At 41.0% G+C, this 22936-nt stretch overlaps 1 protein-coding gene across 5 annotated transcripts in view; it reads left to right on the forward strand.

Annotated features, from left to right (window-relative positions):
• LOC124721852 (tRNA:m(4)X modification enzyme TRM13 homolog) overlaps positions 1 to 22936 on the forward strand; it is a 146061-nt gene that overhangs the window by 113016 nt on the left and 10109 nt on the right. For all 5 annotated transcript variants that reach the window (XM_047246986.1, XM_047246985.1, XM_047246984.1 and 2 more), the window contains 2 exons: positions 15285 to 15475; positions 21352 to 21537. In XM_047246986.1, the coding sequence (XP_047102942.1) occupies positions 15285 to 15475; positions 21352 to 21537 (377 nt within the window). The remainder of the gene's footprint in view (positions 1 to 15284; positions 15476 to 21351; positions 21538 to 22936) is intronic.

Raw genomic sequence — 22936 nt, forward strand, 5'->3', positions numbered from 1 at the left:
AATCTGTTTCTCTACTGTTCCACTGTCGACCAGCATGGAGGAAAAATGAACACACAAATCTTTTTGTGTTATATCTGATTTCTCTTATTTTTTATGATGATCGCCTCTATGTCTGTAGGTGGGTGCCAACAAAATATTTTCATGCTCTGAGGAGAAAGTTGGTGATCATAAGTTGCTAAGCGGTTTTGTCTTTGGGATCTATATTTAATACTATTATTTGCATTCTTTGCAGATGATTTCACTTGTGAACAAGCAAGTCCATGCTGTGCATGAATATTCACTAAAGCTCTAAGTGCATGATTATTTCATTTAATCAATACATACATATGATAGTGCTCAGTGTGAGGAAGATTCAAACTATTTTCAAGTATGTGGAAACTGAAACACCAATTAGAAAGGGTCAGAATGGAATGGGACATGTTACACATGGCAATAGTGACTCAAATGTTGGGATTTTGTGAAATCTCATTGAGTCAGACAAAGAACTTATTTGAAGTATGTAGTCAAAGAGGAACTGAGTGTTTCTAGGGTACAGCATATCAGACTACCTCATCCAATCCTGCATTTTGTTAGTACTGCTGACTGGAGGATAGTTATGATCAGTTACTGGGGTGACTAAATGTGCTTTGTTCTCTGTTGATGAAGCAGCTGGTGATGGGCAGCTGTGGAAATTTGTAATACTTTCTTGGAGAAGCAAAAATACTTGAATGTTGTAGGAAAACTCACTCAGTCATTGACTTCCTGGGACGCAGCTGAAGAATGTGCATGGCTTCTGCCTCTATGATTTGCTTTAAGTCGCAGTCAGTGTTAACAGTACATGTAATTTGTGGAAAGTACTGCCACATACTGCACTACATTCTCTGCCTTTATGCAGCAATTGCAGCTGTGATTCCCAACCGGTTGGTAATTACCCCGAGGGGTGAAATGAAATTTTCTGGTGGTTAAAAATGGTTAAGCCAGGAAACTAAATTGTTTTAAAAGATCAATCTCACTATTTCATTAGAATAATAATTTTTAGACAGATAAATAAACTGAGGTGACAAGAGTCATGGATACCTCTTAATACCATGCTGGACTTCCTGCTCCCCGGCGTAGTGCAGCAACTCAATATGGCATGGACTCAACAAGTCATTGAAAGTCCCCTACAGAAATATTGAGGCATGCTGTTCTATAACCGTCCATAATTGCGAAAGTGTTGCCAGTGCAGGATTTTATGTACAAACTAATCCAATTATGTCCCATAAATGTTCGATGGGATTTATATCAGGTGATTTAGGTGGCCAAACCATTCACCCAAATTGTCTAGAATGTTCTCCAAACTGATTGTGAACAATTGTGGCCTGATGACAGGGTGCAGTGTCATGAAGCTGATGAATGGCTGCAAATGGTCAATGATCAGTTCATTTGGACCAGAGGACCCAGTCCACTCTTTGTAAACACAGTCACTACCAGCTTGCACAGTGCCTTGTTGACAACTTGGGTCCATAGCGTCATGGGGTCTCTGCCGCAGTTAAACCCTGTAATCAGCTCTTACCAACTGAAATCAGCCTCTTCTGACCAGACCATGGCTCTCCACTCGTCAGGGATCCAGCAGTATGATCGTGAGCCCAGGAGAGGTGCTAAGCAGGTGTTGTTGTGCTGTTAGCAAAGGCACTCGTTTCAATCTGCCGCCATTAATGCTAAAATTCACGACACTGCCCTAACAGATACATTCGTCATACATCCCACATTGATCTCTGAGGTTATTTCATGCATTGTTGCTTTTATTATTATTATTATTATTATTATTTTAGATCTGACAAATCTACACAAATGCAGCAGCTCTTGGTCATTAAATGAAGGTCGTTGGCCACTATGTTTCCTGTGGTGAGTGGTAATGCCTTAAATTTGGTATTCTCGGCACACTCTTGACACTGTGTATTTCAGAATATTGAATTCCCCAACTATTTCCAAAATGGAATGTCTCATGTGTCTAACTCCAACTGCCATTCTGTGATCAGAATCTGTTAATTCCCATTGTGCAGCCATAATCCTGTCAGAAACCTTTCCACATGAATCACCTGAGCAGAAATGTCAGCTCCAACAATGCACTGCCCTTTTATACTGTGTGTATGTGATACTTCTGCCGTATGTATATGTGTGTATTGCTACCCCATTACTTTTGTCAGCTTAATGTAATTCTAAAATTGTCAAATACGAGCATTAAGACATGACAGGACATGGCAGAGGCCACACTGAGTGTCATAACGACATTATCTGAAATTTGTGCGCACTAGAGGATGACAACTAAACCCAGCAGGCCACTTGCTTAGTATGGCTTACTTATTAGTTGCTCCACCAGGTTATCAGCTCACTCACTGTTCATTTTTTGGTAGCTTGTCATTCGCTCGCCAACCAAGTTGATGGACACATGAAGTGAATGCATTTTGGCATCCCCAATTTCACTACCTTCTCAACATACTTTAGATTGTAACATGAGAAACAGAACCAGTTGAGTGAAATTTTTACCTATTGAGTAAAAAATTGCTAATTTACAGTGTCACCTTTTTTACTATTCGACATAAAAAGAGTCAAGTTGTAAGTAGTTGTGTGAGTTTGTTTCTTATTTATAGTTGTGGCACTGCTGTGCAGTAATCATAAAAAGATAACTGTAAATGACATACAGTTTACACAATCTAAAAAGAACAGAACTGAATGCCACATGTGATTCAAGGCTACTTTTTCACTGCAGAATAAAAGTTGCACACACATCTCTGTGGTTTCAAACATGGGTGTAATCACAGTAGCAAGCGGGTGAGGTTGAGGAAATTTAGCTCTGTCTGATTAGAGGCCTTGGAAGGCCCTACAGTACCCAGTGACTTATCAGCTGATAGGTGTCACTGAATGCTGATATGGAAGGGCATGTGATCCGCACACTGCTCTGACGGCGGTTGTCAGTTTTCGTGATTGAAGTGCTAGCTTCCCAGTCAAGTAGCCCCTCAATTAGCCTCACAATGGCTAAGTGCACTTCGCTTCCCAGTCAAGTAGCCCCTCAATTAGCCTCACAATGGCTAAGTGCACCTCGCTTGCCAACAGCACTCTGCAGACCCAGTTGGTCACCCATGAAAGTGCTAGGTCAGCCTGACAATGCGTAACTTCAGTGATCTGACAGGTCACAATGCCCACATAGTACTAGGGACAGAAAGTTGGCTGAAATCAGATGTAAACAGTAATGAAATTCTAAACTCAAATTGGAATGTATACCGCAGAGACAGGCTGGACAGTGAAGGGGGTGGCATGTTTATAGCGATAAGAAGTGCAATAGTATCGAAGGAAATTGACGGAGATCCGAAATGTGAAATAATTTGGGTGAAGGTCGCGGCTAAAGCAGGCTCAGACATGGTAATCAGATGTCTCTATAGGCCCCCTGGCTCAGCAGCTGTTGTGGCTGAGCACCTGAAGGATAATTTGGAAAATGTTTCGAGTGGATTTCCCCACCATGTTATAGTTCTGGGTGGAGATTTTAATTTGCCGGATATAGACTGGGAGACTCAGACGTTCATAACGGGTGGCAGGGACAAAGAATCCAGTGAAATTTTTTTAAGTGCTTTATCTGAAAACTACCTTGAGCAGTTAAACAGAGAACCGACTCGTGACGATAACATATTAGATCTTCTGGTGGCAAACAGACCCGAACTATTTGAAACAGTTAACGCAGAACAGGGAATCAGCAATCATAAAGCGGTTACTGCATCGATGATTTCAGTTGTAAATACAAATATTGAAAAAGGTAGGAAGATTTTTCTGTTTAGCAAAAGTGACAAAAAGCAGATTACAGAGTACCTGACAGCTCAACACAAAAGTTTTGTCTCAAGTACAGATAGTGTTGAGGATCAGTGGACAAAGTTTAAAACCATCGTACAATATGCGTTAGATGAGTATGTGCCAAGCAATATCGTAAGAGATGGAAAAGAGCCACCGTGGTACAACAACCGAGTTAGAAAACTGCTGTGGAAGCAAAGGGAACTTCACAGCAAACATAAACATAGCCAAAGCCTTGCAGACAAACAAAAATTACACGAAGTGAAATGTAGTGTGAGGAGGGCTATGCGAGAGGCGTTCAATGAATTCGAAAGTAAAGTTCTATGTACTGACTTGGCAGCAAATCCTAAGAAATTTTGGTCTTATGTCAAAGTGGTAGGTGGATCAAAACAAAATGTCCAGACACTCTATGACCAAAATGGTACTGAAACAGAAGATGACAGACTAAAGGCCGAAATACTAAATGCCTTTTTCCAAAGCTGTTTCACAGAGGAAGACTGCTCTGTAGTTCCTTCTCTAGATTGTCGCACAGGTGGCAAAATGGTAGATATCGAAATAGACGACAGAGGGATAGAGAAACAATTAAAATCGCTCAAAAGAGGAAAGGCCGCTGTACCTGATGAGATACCAGTTCGATTTTAAACAGAGTACGCGAAGGAACTTGCCCCCCTTTTTGCAGCAGTGTACCGTAGGTCTCTAGAAGAGCGTAGCGTTCCAAAGGATTGGAAAAGGGCACAGGTCATCCCTGTTTTCAAGAAGGGACGTCGAACAGATGTGCAGAACTATAGACCTATATCTCTAATGTCTATCAGTTGTAGAATTTTGGAACACATATTATGTTCAAGTATAATGACTTCTGGAGACTAGAAATCTACTGTGTAGGAATCAGCATGGGTTTTGAAAAAGACGGTCATTTGAAACCCAGCTCGCGCTATTCGTCCACGAGACTCAGAGGGCCATAGACACGGGTTCCCAGGTAGATGCTGTGTTTCTTGACTTCCACAAGGCGTTCGATACAGTTCCCCACAGTCATTTAATGAACAAAGTAAGAGCATATGGACTACCAGACCAATTGTGTGATTGGATTGAAGAGTTCCTAGATAATAGAACGCAGCATGTCATTCTCAATGGAGAGAAGTCTTTCTAAGTAAGAGTGATTTCAGGTGTGCCGCAGGGGAGTGTCGTAGGACCATTGCTATTCACATTATTCATAAATGACCTTGTGGATGACATCGGAAGTTCACTGAGGCTTTTTGTGGATGATGCTGTGGTATATCGAGAGGTTGTAACAATGGAAAATTGTACTGAAATGCAGGAGGATCTGCAGCGGATTGACGCATGGTGCAGGGAATGGCAACTGAAGCTCAATGTAGACTAGTGTAATGTGCTGCGAATACATAGAAAGAAAGATCCCTTATCATTTAGCTACAATATAGCAGGTCAGCAACTGGAAGCAGTTAATTCCATAAATTATCTGGGAGTACGCATTAGGAGTGATTTAAAATGGAATGATCGTATAAAGTTGATCGTCGGTAAAGCAGATGCCAGACTGAGATTCATTGGAAGAATCCTAAGGAAATGCAATCTGAAAACAAAAGAAGTAGGTTACAGTACGCTTGTTCACCCACTGCTTGAATACTGCTCAGCAGTGTGGGATCCGTACCAGATAGGGTTGATAGAAGAGATAGAGAAGATCCAACGGAGAGCAGCGCGCTTCGTTACAGGATCCTTTAGTAATCGCGAATGCGTTACGGAGATGATAGATAAACTCCAGTGAAGACTCTGCAGGAGAGATGCTCAGTAGCTCGGTACAGGCTTTTGTTGAAGTTTCGAGAACATACCTTCACCGAGGAGTCGAGCAGTATATTGCTCCCTCCTACATATATCTCACGAAGAGACCATGAGGACAAAATTAGAGAGATTAGAGCCCACACAGAGGCATACCGACAATCCTTCTTTCCACAAACAATATGAGACTGGAATAGAAGGGAGAACCGATAGAGGTACTCAAGATATCCTCCGCCACACACTGTCAGGTGGCTTGCGGAGTATGGATGTAGATGTAGCTGTAGATGCAGAACTGGTGTTACCACTTTTGAAGATTATACAAATCTTGGACGTACTTAGTTACAGCATTGCCATTAACATAAAAAGAGAAAATATTCACTATGATCATAGCACAACGAGTGGCTTTGTTTGTGATCAAGAGTATAACAAACTTAACATCTGGTCATGTCTCAAAAGACAGCACACAGTTTGTGCTACATAACACTGTATGCTCATCCCATTTATCACAATACTCATGCTCACCAAGCCACTTCCTGAACATGCCTGACGTAGGTGTGTAGCTCTTGACAGCACTTCTCATGTAAGAAGTAATTGCAACAGTTCTTTGTCACATACTCTTTGTTGCAGACGTTTTCATACGGCCATGCAAAGAATCGTGTCGCATGGTAGATTTGATTCAAGAAAAGCAGTGCTGAAAAAATTTCTTCATGTAAATGAAGTAAAGCTGCATCCCTTACTGGTTTTTCAAGATACATTTTACTTTTGGCATAAAAAATTAAAAACCTCATGGTTTTGAATTTGCGCGTTTCTCCACTATGTAATCATTCTCAAGTGATTGCAGGGAAACTATTCAGTAAAAGTATTTGATTCTTTTGCATCTTATAGTCTCACATCCCAGTGTGACAGTGAAGTGGCTATGTTTTCATTATTGGTTATATTTAGTATGATACTTCAAAGTTAAGTAATTCACAATCTGGTTTCAAAGAATTTGCAGTGAATTATGTGTGTAGTGTGTGTAAGCAATATTACTATCAAAAGTAGTAAGATGTAATAAGTTGTATTTTTTACACATCACTAGTTCTGTGGAGCATTCAGAGCTGAGTGCTGCTTTTCCCGGCTTGGCAATTGTCTTGCTGTTTCATGTTCAATAGTGTCCAAGCATTACTGGTCACATGCTAGAATTTGAGGAGATAGTTCTTTGGATTTCTCACAGAGAACAGTTTGCTAATGTGATGGATTATAAGTTTGAAAGTATTCTGTCCTTTGGTGGAGCAATGGTGAGTAATTTTTGGGTTTATTTGCTGGTGAAACATATTATTATATGAACAATTATAAAGGCTACAGTGGACATCATAACATTAAAGATTAATTTAGAAAACTGATTGTTTGGTTGAATCTGGGAATTTTTAGGAACTTTGAACTTACAAAAATCAATAAACATTGTAAAATGGTATGTACTGTTTCCTTTTATCTTTTCAGAGCAATATTTTTCCACCTAAATTTCAGGAACTGGAATATTTTGAAGTAAAGAGACATGTTTTCATTTTAGGTAACATGGTAGAATATATTTTATAAAACAGTTGTGTCCTCTTTGTTAACCATCACATACCCATGTCTGAATGCTAGAAAAATGAAATATAGGGGAAGAGAGGTTAAAAACATGAACGGTAACCAGAAGGAAGCAGAAATGGCAGTCTGAAATTGTCCTCTTTTTTTTTTTTATGGAAGATGTCCAGCAACCATCTCCAGAAGTCTTTTGAGATCTTCTGTAGTCGTTTGCAAGGAATTTCTGAATCCCATTCTGTTCTCCATTTTTAAAGTGTCAAGAAGATTTTGTCGATGCCTGTTTCCGTTTATAAGGAGCCCATGAATCCACTTCTCTTTATGACCAGTGTTGCTACTTTTCAGTTGGTCACTGTAGAACATACATTGCTGTGTGTAAAGTGTAACCATGAAGTGAGTTTGAAAAGTAAGTTACAAATGACTATGGTAGGTGAAGTAACTTTCATTGAATGCTACATTACACTGTTTTTCAACATAGCCATGAAGTCTCCATAAACAACAGCCTAACAATCTACCATGTCTCGATGATAGACGTCTGCTCCTTGATCATGGAGCTGTTTGAAAAATGTTGTGTGAACATCCTCGTTATAGGAAAATCAGTTCTTGCCAGCTGTTTTTCAGCTTACCAAAAAGATAGAAATCACATGGTGTGAGATCTGGACTTCCTGATCAATATCAGCCACATCTATGAGGTCTTGGTCAAATTATTGGCACAATTTCACTACAGCTGGATGAGGCATTGTGTTTGGGCCATATGCTGCCAGAATCTCATGGGTGAATCTGCGTGCAATTTAGGTGTTTTGCCCACAAGAATCATACTGTACCACGTACTTCACTCTGGAGTGTGATTACAGTTGCTGTGGCATCTCAGTCGCCACTTGTGATGCACCTGTTATCAGTACTACAGCAGAACTGTACCAACAGGAAACCTGGAACATGTACTTTCTTCTGACAATGTGCCACTCTTTATAAAAGAAAAATCGCCAAACGCCAAACATGCATATGGTTTTGCTATTTCTATGTCCTGAGCTAACACAGTTAGACTCTTGTTTCACACTGTTCATGATGTGTGCTACAGTGGTTGTCCTTTGATGGTGGCACCAGTGGTATTAGCAACAGTGGAGAATCAGCTTTTGCTTTATTGTTTCATGGATCATTGGTTAACTTATAATGTAACATTGCTACAACTGAGATTAGAGCAACACTTGAATGTTTAAAAAGCATTTCAAGAAAATTTGGACATTATAACAAACTAAAAATGACAACTTTGTCAAAAGTGCTAAATAAAATATTCATACACACCTCAATAGATGTTGAACTACTAATATTCAGAAGGTTTTACTTAATATATTCTGTGGTAGGAAGAGTCATATGTTTACTCTTTTATGCCTTATTGTTGGGAGTCTGTGAATCAATGGTTGGACTATCATTTTTGTTACATCTGTATGCTGCTAGTCACTGCAAAAATAGCTGATGGTTCTCAGATTTTGTAAATTTGAGATTACAATTGACTGTATGTGATAATCATAAGCAGCAGAAATGCATCAGTTTAGACTGTAAAAGTATTTGTTATTCTTGTTTTACTCTGTTGATGATATTTATAGGAGTGATATATGCAAAGAAATGGAAGGGAAACTAAGATAGGAAAGTTAATAGTGAATTGGGCATCTGAAAGAAGGCCCATGCAAAAAGCCTACAATAATTTTCACTTTCACATCTGGGCAGAACCTTAAGAAGATCTGTCATAAGCAAAGTCAATGAATGGGTCCACACCTCCCATTCAATCTCCCATGGATCTGGTGGTGAAACTGATGACAACAGAGAGAAAGCAGAAGTTTTAAAAATGTATTCATGCAAGAAGATACTACCATACCAATCTTGGACCACTGCACAGGCTCTCAAAAAATGCCATTGATAAAAGCATGCCCAATATTGAAAAACAGTAATTACTACTTAAAATGAACAAGACACCGGGCCCTTATGGAATTCCAGTTAGATTTCACATTGAATACATCATGGAATTAGCTCCTTCCCTTGTTCATATTTATCGAAAATCTCTTGCAGTATAAGTGGTCCCATGCAACTCAAAAACATGGCAGGTCACTCCTTTTTACAAAAGGTTAACAGATTAGATACACAGAATCATCATTATGGTCCATCTATTTCAGGATTCCAGGTCATATTCTAATCCCTCTCTCTTTCTCTGCCCCCCCCCCCTCCTCCCCCCCTCCCCCCCTCTCTCCTTCTGCTTCTTCATTGTTCTGAGACTACTAATTTGGACTATAATGCTTTATAAAGATCTGCTTGCTTTTCCAGCACTGTACTTTGAAGACATCGATTTTTAGTATCATTTAATTTTCTTGAAATAGGACTTAAAACATGCCCACATAAACTATCAGCACTTTACTGCAACCTTTTTTTTGCACTTTACAATTCATTTCCTTTGTAGCAACCAGTTTGTAGGGGCTTTCCTTCGGCTGTACGGGGAGCAATGTCTGTCAAATAAGTCTCGTTCTTCAATAACAAAATATTCCTATCAGTTTATTAACATAGCAAAGTTTATCAATTACATTTCTAGAGACATTTCTACATACTCTACTTCTACTTATGAGAAGTACAATTATTGTACATGTTCTGATGGCACTTGTGCATTGTTAATTGTCTACAGATGAATAAATCAGATCAAATAAAATCACTATTGTCATTCTTGTTTTGTTGAATGTGTGGGATACTAATTACTTTTGATTGCTGATAAATTGACTGCAAGCAGTTTGTATGCTAGAAGTTGTACTGTACACATACATGGCCAGAACAAATTCAGCACCCTCAAGGATTGTGTTCAGTGGCACCAGGGTATAATTTGTGCGTACTTAAGGGTTGCAGTTGTTGTAATGTTGTACAGATATCATGTCAAAAGTAACACAAACAAAGTTTTATTCCACTTCCACATGAAGATAGCCACAGTAACACTAAATGAAGTTTAGAACAGCACAAAGTCTCATAAATAAAGAACACATCAGTATAGAGTCCTGTAGGAGAAGTCAGAAGTTTCCGCATCTGAGCCTTAAATGTGCGGACCAGTCGTTCAGCCTCACCGTTGGATTGTGGATGGAACGGCAGGGCCGTGACATGCGTAACGCCGTGACGAGCATAAAAATCCGCAAAGTCGGAAGAGGCAAATTGCGGACCATTATCAGTAACAAGAGTAGAGGGGAGGCCTTCCAAAGAAAAAATGCGGGTGAGAGCACTGGTAGTTGCCGCGGTGGTAGGTGACGTGCAACGGACAATGAAAGGAAAGTTAGAGTAGGCGTCAATTACGAGGAGCCAATAAGTACCTAAAAAGGGTCCCACAAAATCAGCATGAATGCGCTCCCAGGGCTTCTCAGGCGGAGGCCACGGTGACAAAGATGACTTCGAGGCAGCGGCCTGTGACGCACAAGGGCCGCAGGCAGCAACCATGTGTGCTATTTCAGAGTCGATGCCAGGCCAGTACACATGACGGCACGCCAGAGATTTTGTGCGAGACACACCCCAGTGCCCCTGGTGAAGGAGGCGCAAGACCGAAGCACGCAAAGACGCAGGGACCACAACACGCGGCGAAGCATTGTCAGTGGAGAGGAGGATAACACCATCCCTAGCCGTGAGGCGGTAGCGCAAAGTTTAGTAGTTCCGCAACGGATCAGAAGTCTTAGCGGATGGGCGATCTGGCCAACCCTTCTGAATACAGCGTAAAACCCGGGAGAGGGTAGGGTCAGAACCCGTAGCAGCCGCCAGCCTGTCCCCAGTGATGGGGAACCCGTCCACAACCCGCTGCTTGGCAACATCCAGGTGGAAACACAAAAGTTCGTCCCTATCGAATGCCTGATCAGGACCCATGGGAAGGCGAGACAAAGCATCAGCATTCGCATGTTGAGCCGTTGGCCGGAAATGAATCTCATAATTGAAACGGGACAAGTAAAGAGCCCAATGCTGGAGGCAGTGTGCAGCCTTGTCGGGAAGTGACGTTGATGGATGAAACAAGGAAACAAGTGGTTTGTGATCCGTAACAAGATGAAATTTTGAGCCATAGAGAAAAACGCCAAACTTATGAAGAGCATAAATGATGGCCAAAGCTTCTTTCTCAATTTGAGAATACTTTTGTTGGGCATCCGTGAGCGTTTTGGATGCATAAGCAATGGGTTGTTCCGAACCGTCAGAAAAACGGTGCGCAAGGACTGCCCCAACCCCGTATTGAGAGGCGTCTGTGGCAAGAACAAGATGTTGGCCAGGTCGATAAGTAGCCAGGCACGGGGCCTGTTTCAGCATAGTCTTTTAATTTCTGGAAAGCCACGTCACATGACGCGGACCAGTGAAAAGGCACGTTTTTATGCAACAGGCGATGCAACGGCTGAGCCACCGACGCCGCAGACGGTAAAAACTTGTGATTGTATGCTATTTTCCCCAAGAAGTCCTGCAGTTCCTTAACAGATGTAGGGTGAGGAAGGGCATCGATCGCAGCGACAGTTTGTTGAAGCGGACGAATACCATCCCGAGAGAGTTGAAACCCCAAGTACGTTATAGAGGCCTGAAAAAATTGTGATTTCTGAAGATTACACTTAAGACCGGCAGTCTGTAAGACATTAAAAAGTGTGCGGAGATTTTGAAGATGTTCTTCAGTGGTGGAGCCAGTGACAACAATGTCGTCCATGTAATTGATATGCCCAGGGACAGGGAGCAATAATTGTTCCAAGAATCGCTGAAAGAGAGCAGGGGCGCTAGCAACCCCGAATGGCAAGCGTTGGTTTTGGTAGAGGCCGAAAGGCGTGTTAAGGACCAGAAACTGCCGGGAAGCAGCGTCGAGAGGAAGTTGATGATAAGCTTCTGACAGGTCAATTTTAGAAAAATACTGTTCTCCAGCGAGTTTAGTGAACAGTTCTTCAGGACGGGGCATAGGGTAAGTGTCGATGAGGCATTGAGCATTTACAGTGGCTTTGAAATCGCCACAGAGACGAATATCACCATTGGGCTTAGCAACTACAACGACAGGAGAGGACCACTCACTGGAAGTGCCAGGAAGCAAGACCCCTGAAGTAGTAAGACGATCCAACTCCCGTTTTACCCGATCACGAAGGGCCACAGGAATGGGCCGAGCCCGAAAAAACTTAGACCGAGCAGTGGGTTTGAGCGTGAAATGAGCTTCAAAGCCGTTTGCATGGCCTAACCCAGGAGAAAAAAGGGACGAAAATGTCGTCGACAAGGAATCCAGTTGAGCATAAGGAATAGTGTCAGAGACAATATTGACAGTCATCTATGGAGAACCGAAAAACGCGAAAGGCATCGAAACCAAAAAGATTTTCTGCATTGCTCTGGTCGACCACAAATATGGGAACAGTGCGAACGACGGATTTGTAAGATACCTCAGCATTAAACTGTCCCAAGAGAGAAATCTTCTGTTTATTGTACGTCCGCAATTGCCGAGTGACAGGGGACAGGAGTGGAGAACCCAGCTGAAGATACGTCTGAGAATTAATTATAGTGGCAGCAGAACCGGTATCCACTTGCATGCGAACATCTCGACCAAGGATTTGGACAGTGAGGAATAACTTCCCTGAAAGGGAAGAAGTGCAATTGACAGACAACACAGAATCAGAATCAGCGTCATGTTCATGAACATCATGTATGCGGTCGGATTTACAAACGGAAGACACATGACCTTTCTTTTTGCAATTGTGACACACAGCCCAACGTTGGGGACAATCCTCGCGTGAATGTTTCGTAAAACACCGCGGACATGAAGGAAGTTGCCAGGGATTTTGCTGCAGTTTCTTAGTGGGTTGTTTACGGCTAGGCCGAGGCTGCGCGTGGGAGCGCACTGCGGCCACGTCGGCCGGCGGGAACGCGCCGCACGCGTCGTCAACAGCGCACAGAGGTTGTATTTCCCCGACATCACCCCACGCTTCTATTTGCGCCCCAGTGGCGCGAGAAATTTCAAAAGACTGCGTAATGGAGAGAACTTTATCTAGAGTCGGATTCGCCAACTGAAGGGCACGTTGCCGAACTTCTTTGTCGGGCGCCGGCCGGATAATAGCATCCCGTACCATGGAATCGGCATGGGATTCTTTGTGAACGTCAGTAACAAATTGACACTTTCGACTGAGGCCGTGAAGTTCAGCAGCCCAAGCGCGATAGGATTGATTTGGTTGTTTTTGACAACGATAAAAGGCAACACGAGAGGCTACCACATGCGTTTGCTTTTGAAAATAGACAGACAGAAGTGAGCACATTTCAGCAAAGGACAAAGACGCAGGATCCTTCAAAGGAGCCAATTGCGACAACAACCGATACATTTGAGGTGAAATCCAGGAAAGGAACAGAGACTTATATGGTTGTTCGTCCGTGACATGAAATGCCAAGAATTGCTGCCGAAGATGTTTTTCATAATCAAACCAGTCTTCCGCCGTCTCGTCGTAAGGAGGAAAAGGAGGTACAGCCAACGACGAGAAACGCCCCGCATTTGACGCCGTGACGAAATCACGAATCGCCGCTGTTAGAAGCGTTTGCTGTTCAAGGAGATTTTGCAAGAGTTGCTCGACAGTAGCCATGGAACCCTGTGAGTCAACGGTGAAAAGGAAAAATCCACTACCTCGTCACCAATTGTTAGAACTTCAAGTTTAACACATATATTTAGGAACCACACAACAACACATATAAGTCACAGAGTAAGTTGACATGTGTACACGTTAGCGTTCGAATAAGCACTGAGTCTCAGTCTAGCGGCCGCTGCTCGGCTGGCCGCTTACGTGGCGCAGCTGCTGCATGGCTGGCAGACAGCGCCGCACGTAGAGGATGTGTGTAATTGCGCGGCGGCACTTTGAATGATCAGCGAGTCATGAATATGTACTCCTGTTGAACAGCTTCGTCTACTTGAACAGGGTCACATTGTGAGCCGGCAATAAGCTGGGTGGACATATCAACAGAATGCTACACATTTTGTGCACATTGTGTTGGTGGCACATTCCTGCCTACAACAATGGTCTGTGGGGCATTACCACACCTGTAGACCAGGTTCTGGACATCTGCATAGTACAGACGCACATCGAGACTGACACAATTTGTGAACAGTGGTGGCTGACCTAACATTTTCCTGGGACAAACACTGGCTGCATGTTGCACCTGCTATGTCATTGGGAACCACCTGGTTGCAGTAGGATTAAGACCACATGTGCCTCTGACCAGGCTGACACTGACACTGCAGCACTCCCAAGCATGAATACTCTCGTGTCATGACAAGAGTTGACTGGGAAGTGGAGTGACTCTCTTGTCTTCAGTGATTAGGTTATATGTATTTGTATGTGAGTGATGGACATAAATTTGTATGGCATGGGCCTGGTGAGCTACCTATTCCAGAGTGGATTCGCCCACAACACATAGGTCCCATCCCAGGCTTCATGGTGTCTGGGGGCCATCAGTTACAACAGACAATCGAATTTGCTGTTTCTGCAGGGTAAAGTCACCAGCGCACTATATTGGACAGACTGTTATCCCTTTGCTACTGCCATTTCTTCGACAGAAAGGTGATGTGCATTTTCAGTAGGACAATGTACATCTACATATGGCCACTGTGACGCAATGTGCTGTTTGTGAAACGCAACTGCCCAGGCCATCAATATCACCAGATCTCTCGCCGATTGAAAACTTAAACATGATGAAATGGGAACTTCCTCATTCTGCAGAGCTTGCTAGAACCAATTACAAATTGCAACAAAATGTGCAAAATGCTAGGGACAATCTGTCCCAGGATTCTGTTTGGCACCCTAAGAGCATTGCTGCTAGAGGTGGGGTGGGTGAGTGAGTGGGTGGGTGGGTGGGTGGGTGTGTGGGGGGTTGTTGTACACTGTGTATTGAGATGGCTGTTTGGTATCCATTTACCGTGACGTGTGTTTTATTTTGTCTGAATTTGTTATCACATACTCCTACAATGATGAACTAACTGTCACCCCACTTGTCATTAAAATGACCTTGTCCTTGAGCATGTTGCATTTTTTTCTGGCAGTGTAATTTTTCTGCTGTCTGTTTAATAAAACACTTTTATGCAGCTCATTAGCCTACATGGATATCACATTTAAATTTTTTTTTATTTCTACTTTTTGCAGCACCTGCTATGTTCGCCATTTAAAAAAACATCTAAGAAAATGTAATGCCAACAAGAAAGATCCCGTCTATATAACTCATGGACTGAACAGAGGAAGTTCAACAGATGACGAGATCCATGGATCAACTTTGTGTACCATTGATGATCTGGCTTTAGTGCAGTTAATTTCTAAAATAGAAACAGTGTGCACAGGTATTTCATCTATGATTGTACAGCTCCTGTATTTATACATGACAGAAAACTGATCAAAATGTCAATAGTTTTAGATACTAGGGTCATTTGCTGCTTTAGATAGTATGGTCATTTGTAGTTCGTGCAAAATGGCATTTTTCTTCTGTACAGACTAGTGTCAACTCTCATTTCATGGGCAACAGGTTGGTTTATAGTGAATACAACAGAAGATGAAAACAGGCCACAGCAGACTGGTATTTTATTTTTGATTTATTTATTTTTTGGCTAGAACAGAAATAAAATCAGACAGAAAAAGGAAAATCTTGCTTCTAGGTAGCTGTCATGGGAGTGGTGTAGGGCAACAGTTGCAGAGTAGGAAAAGCTAGTATCAAGTTTCCAGGTCAGAAGTATTGTGAAACCAAGTGCGAGCCTTTTATAGGCAATAGAGTACCTTAAGACATTAACTAGGGATTTGAATGTGGAGGATCAGGCACAGATAGCTGGAGGAACAGTTACCAACATGGCCGTAAATATGAGGTATAGCATCAGGATTGATCTGGACACACTTGGAGCATTAACTGTGCACTCAAATGTGAGCTTCATCGAGGTTCTTGGGGGACATGATCAGCCTTGACTTAACAAAGCTGTACAGAAAGTAAACTGGGAACTGAGAGGGTTGGTGTAGACTTCAGGGAGAGTTCATGTTTTGAGTTGCCCCAGTTGATGCTTTGGGAGGTGGGAATACAGGAAGCATGGTCTACACCTTCAGAGCTAGGGGAAAGATGGGTTACATACTTGTTAGCCTATAAAATAATGAAGGTCGCAGTACACACAACAAAATTGCTTTAGTTACTGGTGTGAGAGAGGTTCCTTTTTAGTTTAACCTTGTTATCCAGATAAGTGTTACTCAAAGAAATTAATCCTGCAGTTCGTGTCATGATTTGTATGATTAGTAGTTGCTGTGGGCTGTCAGTCTGCATGGAGATAAGTGCAGATTTATAAGTAAAAATCAACTAAGTATATGTGAAGATATAATTTACTATGTTTAAATTTCAATGGCAGTGTGAACTTCCACTTGTTCTGAAACAAGCTGACAAGACAACAGGTGTAGAAAATCTCTTCATCTAGTGCAGCTGTCTGGTTTGTTAGCAGGATGGATTACTAAAGAACTGCTACCTCCAGCATTCAGTAGGGAATAAAATATGACAATAGGTAAACAGCAAGTGTGTCTTGAGCAGTTGTAAGAGCACACAAGTGTCACACGTATCTACCCCTCCTTTCGTCATGTTGCACAGAATTATCATTTCTGCTTTGTCCATCTCTTCATCAACATTGTCATCATGGTGATGATACTTGGTTTGTATGGCAATCAACTGTGCAGTCATCAGTGGCCTTACAAAGTCTCAATTTTGACATGCTCCAATTTTTACACAGTCCAATTGAACCACAGTCACGGATGATGATGATGATGATGATGATGATGATGATGTTGAAGACAACACAAACACTCAGTCCCCAGGTAGGGTAAATACCCACCTCAGCCGGGAATCGAACCCACGACCCCATGTTTGTCATCATGGTAGTGACTCGATCCAAGTTCAACCTTTTTTCCTTTCTTAGCAATAAATGGCACAAGAATAAAAGATTTTTGAAGGCAGATTTGAACCTACTGGTTGCTTACTTAGCTTCACGAATTCAATTGGCAGTTCCAGACCATAAAAATATGTAAATAGAATAATTAACTGACCTGTCCCTAACAAAACAGTGGAACTAACAGAAGTTAGCACCGCAGTAATAAGAAACCCCTTGAGAATAAAGTATAATAGGCTACAATGGCTTCTCTTTTACTGTTTCTCCTAATGGCAACACTGCAAATTACATGTAATGCCACTGCTCACGTGGGACTATTGGTCCACAATTCTTGACCAATTCATCAGTGCTGCTCTAAAAAAAAAAAAAAAAAAAAAAAAGAGAAGATTAATGTACTGGCAATGGAAGGTACTCTGTTCATGTAATTCCTGGGTCTGAAGAGGTGAAAAGAAAAGGAAAGAATACATTCATATGATATGGATTGTCAGTCCACATGGGACTCCTGTAGGGTTAAAATAACTGAAGTTCCTAATACTGTAAGAAATTGTAAAATATATTTATTGCCAAGCACCAAAATATTAGAGGCCTGGAAAAACAAAGCTAATCTTATTATACATGTAAGTTAACTATGAAATTTAATTTAGTTGATGTGCTTTATTTGTGTGAGCACCATGTGAATTGTATGTACATTCACCAGCACAAAATGCCATTCTCATCATATAACTCTTTTGGTTTATTAATGAAGTGTCAAATTAAATTGCCTCCCACTGTTTAATTATGTATGCAACCAAACATGTATATAGCTCAGTCGATGTTTATCGATGGACGCTATAGACTGATGGGATGATCTGTTTTGTGGATATAATATTACAATTGTTACTAATAATTTACTGAAAATCCTTCAGAAGGTAAAATTTCAGTACTGCCAATAAGCACATATAAAAATATGTGAAACTATTGTAATTCTCAAAACTAATAGTTCCTTATTCAGGGAAGAGAAAAGGGTAAGTTGGAGACAGTTAAAAAAGGAAGGGTAGGTCACTCGGACCCCAGGATTAAGAGGACCTACCTGTTGTGAGGATGAGGGTGTTGGTTATTAACAAAAATAATCAACAAAAATGTCACTGATTAATACCCCTCAAAGTGGAGTGATAGGAAACAAACTGTAAAAACACATATTTAACTTTGATGTCATCTGTAACAGGTTGTTATAGATGGCAAAAGTCTCAGCTGGTTGTGTTAATGAATTTATTGCATTATTTTCATGCCATCTACCTTATAGATGACAAAAGTCTCAGCTGGTTGTGTTAATGAATTTATTGCATTATTTTCATGCCATCTAACTTTTAAAGTTGAGTGGCATTAAAGATTTATAAAATGCATTTTGAAACTTATATTTCGGATTGTTTGAGCAAAGTGTAATCCAGGCTGGCATTTGTCGAGATGAATGTGGGAAATCTCCAAAAACAAACCTCAAATTGTCCCACACAACTAACGCTTTAATAGCCTAGGACTGAATGAAGATGACCCTTGTCTCCCCATGTTGAGACCTTATTGTGCAGCAATGCCAACTGGATTGCGGATTTTGTAATGTTATGAAACAGATGTTGTGCTGTATTTTATGCACTCGATGGTGTTTGAGAAGATCTCAATGCCTGTAGTGAAGATCTTGTCAACCTCTCTTTTCGATTGTTTCATTTGGGTCCATAAATGACGTGGTGATGAACACACTTATGGGTATAGCAAGGCTGTGTTCTTCAGAGTCTGTTACAACCACTATGCAATTGTAAAACTAACTGTGGCCACAGCATGCTGTGACAGATCTTCTTTGATGACAACTGGTAAACTACGGTTGTATTAAGTTGTGCAGCAGTAAGAACTGGTGTCCCTGTGCAAATTAGGGATGTATGTGGGACTGATATACTGTAGCCATGTTCAGTTTGTGATGGAAATAGACACCAGATTCAATGTGACAGCTTGTTGGAATGGCCATTTCCTGCACTTCAGTAAGGGCTGTGCAAGGAAGGGACAGAGAATACCATATTTACTCGAATCTAAGCTTAGAATCGAGCGCAAAGTAAGCGGAAGTTCTGAAAAATGTTGGTAGGTGCCGCCACAACTAACTTCTGCCATTGAATATATGTAGCGCTACACAGGCATGCTTTGCAGGCACAAATATAAATACTGGCGCCAAAACCTCTGCGTCAGTAAATAAATTAAAAAAAAAAGTGTAAGACGAGCTTTTTTCTCCGCCCCGAGTTTTGACCACTACATTTTCATACATTATCCAACGAAGTAAATACAAATTCCGTGTTGTTCATCTTCGAATGTAGCAGCAGCATTTCAATGTACTACGAAAATCCGACTGGCAAGACTATTTGGGATGTTTGTCAATATGGCGAACTCTACATTCTGAATTTTTTCATACCTGTGAGAAGAGATGGTTGCTAATAGGAACTTTTATGAATTGCGAATCACATGCAGTATTCTCTTCAACATAAGAATAATACAAATATAAACATTTTGCCATGTATTCTTTCGTGTTTGCTGCTATCTCATTTAAATCCTGTCTGCCTAATAACCTACGAAACTAGTGTGAGACAGCAGCAAATGCGGAAGAATATACATATCATGTCATGTTTATATTCGTATTATTCTTATGCCTAATAGTGATACAATCAGAAATGAAGCACGGCAATTGATTAGATTTTTAAATCTAAGATGACTCTAATTTCTGTGCAGAATGTAATGTACAAAAGAGGCGTCTGCAAAGATTTTGAAACAGAGAAAACTTTCAGTTAAACTCTTATTCAGAACATCTATCATACGCAGTCTATTATTTGGTTCTTGTTGATCATTATCAAAGAAAGCAGCAGTGTAAGTAACAACAAATAGCAGTTTCTTGCCATTGTTTTGCTAATGAGACAATTCCTCTCTCTCTCTCTCTCTCTTTTTTTTTTTTTTTTTTTAAGCGGCGGTAGCGTGCACAAAAGCAAGCCATGCCGCGAGCAGCGACAGGTCGTAAACACTTATTATCAGAATGCGACAAACAATGCATGACACAGTACAATAATGCATTTTCAACCTAGAGTGATGTAAACACCTATAACAAAAGAGAACGGCACTGATCAGATCAAAGAAAAATAAGCAACCGATTCAAACCAGATGAAGCACGCCTGACGCATAGCAATGGCTACCTGGTAAAGCTTAATTGCTAAGCTCACGACTCGAACCAAATTACTGTAGCTGTATCGTCATTTATTCTACCTAAATTGTGTGTCATATTACAATAGACCAACTTTGTCTCGATTTGGAGGTGCGGCCTAAAACTTTTCTCTCCCCTTGAATTTCAAGTCTCAAATTTCAGGTGCGGCTTAGATTCGAGTGCGGCTTAGATTCGAGTAAATACAGTAGATTGGGGACACTATTTTGAAAATGTTATGTAAATCTTAAAGTGCCGAAACCACTGCTGTACCAAGGAAAAGGTATTATCTCCTGTGAATAGCATTACAACGAAAATAACATGTTGATAAGCCACAAAACTTCCCATTGCACTAGGCAATGCTACATCTGTTGTTCATTATAATCACAGTTAATCATACATAGAAATGTTTGTGAATCCTTTAATGAATAAAAAGTCGAGGAGTCTGTATCCAAGAGCCATCCGAATTCGTAAACATTTATAAAGAGTATGTTCTCATATCGTCAACTAAGAAATGAGTGGCTGAATTCAAATATGGCTGTACTTCTCTCTGCACTGACAGATAAGAAGGTCAAGAAACTGCATTTTATGGTATTGAACTACTGATGATAAAATGTATATAAAATTACTAGTATCAGAAGGATATCAAAAGAAAAAGTGTGTGACATTTTATACCAAGAATAAACTACAAGGAAACTTTGTGAAAATTGGATATCACATTTGTTGGATGGTGACTGGAAGAAATGAGAAAATAAATTCTCAGCAATATTTTAGAAAGAAGGAGTGCTGAGCCAGACGTGAATAAATAATTATATTTTGCTGAATCTGTATACAAACTCAATATAATAATAACTCTCTCTCTCTCTCTCTCTCTCTCTCTCTCTCTCTCTCTCTCTCTCTCTCTCTTTCTCTTCAGGCCACTCTATGCTGAGTATTTGTCTTTACTCATTCCGTTTTTCACATGTAATTTTTTTTTTTATTTCTCAGATCTAGTGAAAGAGACGTTAGTTTTATTCTTGTATTGTTGGTTGTCCGAGCCCACAGGCTAAAGTAAACATGTTGAATTAATTTCTATAAAAAAAATGTATATGTATTGAACTTTCAGGTATCATTCCCTCTGTTACTGAACGATCATCAGTACATCCTCGCTTGCAAAAGGAGATTGAAACACAAGCGGATGGAGTTAATTCAAAGAGACAGCTATCACAAGTGTCTTCACTTTTGTCACTCATTGAGAAGTTCAATAGTATTCACGCGGATACCTGTTTCCTCGAATTTGGTGCTGGAAGAGGTGAGTGACTACCATTACTTCATTTGCTATATTTGAAATACATGTCCCCAGAAAACACAAAAGTATTCTTTTTCATTCTTGTTCCCTTGCTTAGGAGTTAATATCCAGATTCCATATGTTAGTTAATTCTAAACATTTTTGTGTGTAGACTAGTCCGCTTTGAGTTAAATTGAAATATTTTTTTGGCAATAGCTGCTTTTTGAAAAAGTGAAGGTAAAGTAACATGTCCTGCTTTAAGTATTTTACAAATACATGGGCTAGTTTTGCTGTTCTACACGCTCCATCACATTAATGTGACAGTGCCTATGTTTGACATGAATGTGCAGGCAGCACTAGCAGAGGAGGACATATATAGTTCGGGGGACGGGTCCGCCATGCACCAAAATGTGCAGTCATCATTGTAATGCAAAAAAACAATGTGATTTACATGATGTCGTAAAGGGCATGATCATTGAATGTCTTTTGTGCGGGGGTGGAAGCATTCCCGAAATGGCTAAGTTTGTAAACTAGTTGCATGCTGCTGTTGTAAAAATATACTGGCATGGGAAAATGGTGATTACCAGGTGTGGCAAAATGGTGCTATCCAAAACTGGTGCCAAGACAATTGTGGTGCACTGTGGGCCATAAATGACAGGGGTGAACGATGATTGTGGAGATGTGTATGGTTGATTAGATATGCAACTATTGAGCAACTGAACACCCAGATAAATCAAGAGGCTACCAACAGTGTCTCCTCAATGACCGTTGAGCGAATGTTGCTGCATATGGACCTTCAGAGCGGGCACCTGTTTCTTGCACTGATGTTGAATACTGTCTGTCAGTAATGAAGGATGGAATTTGCACACCAGTGCTGCTACTGGACATCCACCGAGTGGTGACAGGTGGCGTTTTTGGATGAATCACATTTTATGCTCCATTGGACAGAAGGCCATTGGTGTGTATGGTGTGAAACATCTGAAAGCAAAGGGTTCAGGCTGGAGGAGAGAGTGTTTTAGTCTGGAGAATGTTTTTGTGGCATTCCCTGGGATCATTATTCTGGATGGCACAATGGATCAACACAAGTCTGCACCTATGTTTGGGGCCAGTGTCCACCTCTAAATGCTGTTCGTTTTCATTCGGGACAATGGCATCTACCATCAGGACAATGCAACGTGTCACACAGCTTGCAGTGTACATGCATGGTTCGAAGAGCATCAGGATGAGTTTACTGTACTCCTCTGGCCACCAAACTCCCTGGATTGAAACACAATTGAGAATCTGTGGGATCACCTAGATCAGGCCTTTTGCGCCACATATCTTCAACCAAGAAACCTAGCACAGCAGGCTACAGTATTGGAGTCAGCATGGCTTCTCTTATGTTCAGGCTTTTGACAGATGATCAAATTAATGTGATTGGGCA

This window comes from Schistocerca piceifrons, chromosome X (assembly GCF_021461385.2).
Source record: "Schistocerca piceifrons isolate TAMUIC-IGC-003096 chromosome X, iqSchPice1.1, whole genome shotgun sequence".
NCBI classification, from domain to species: Eukaryota; Metazoa; Arthropoda; class Insecta; order Orthoptera; family Acrididae; genus Schistocerca; species Schistocerca piceifrons.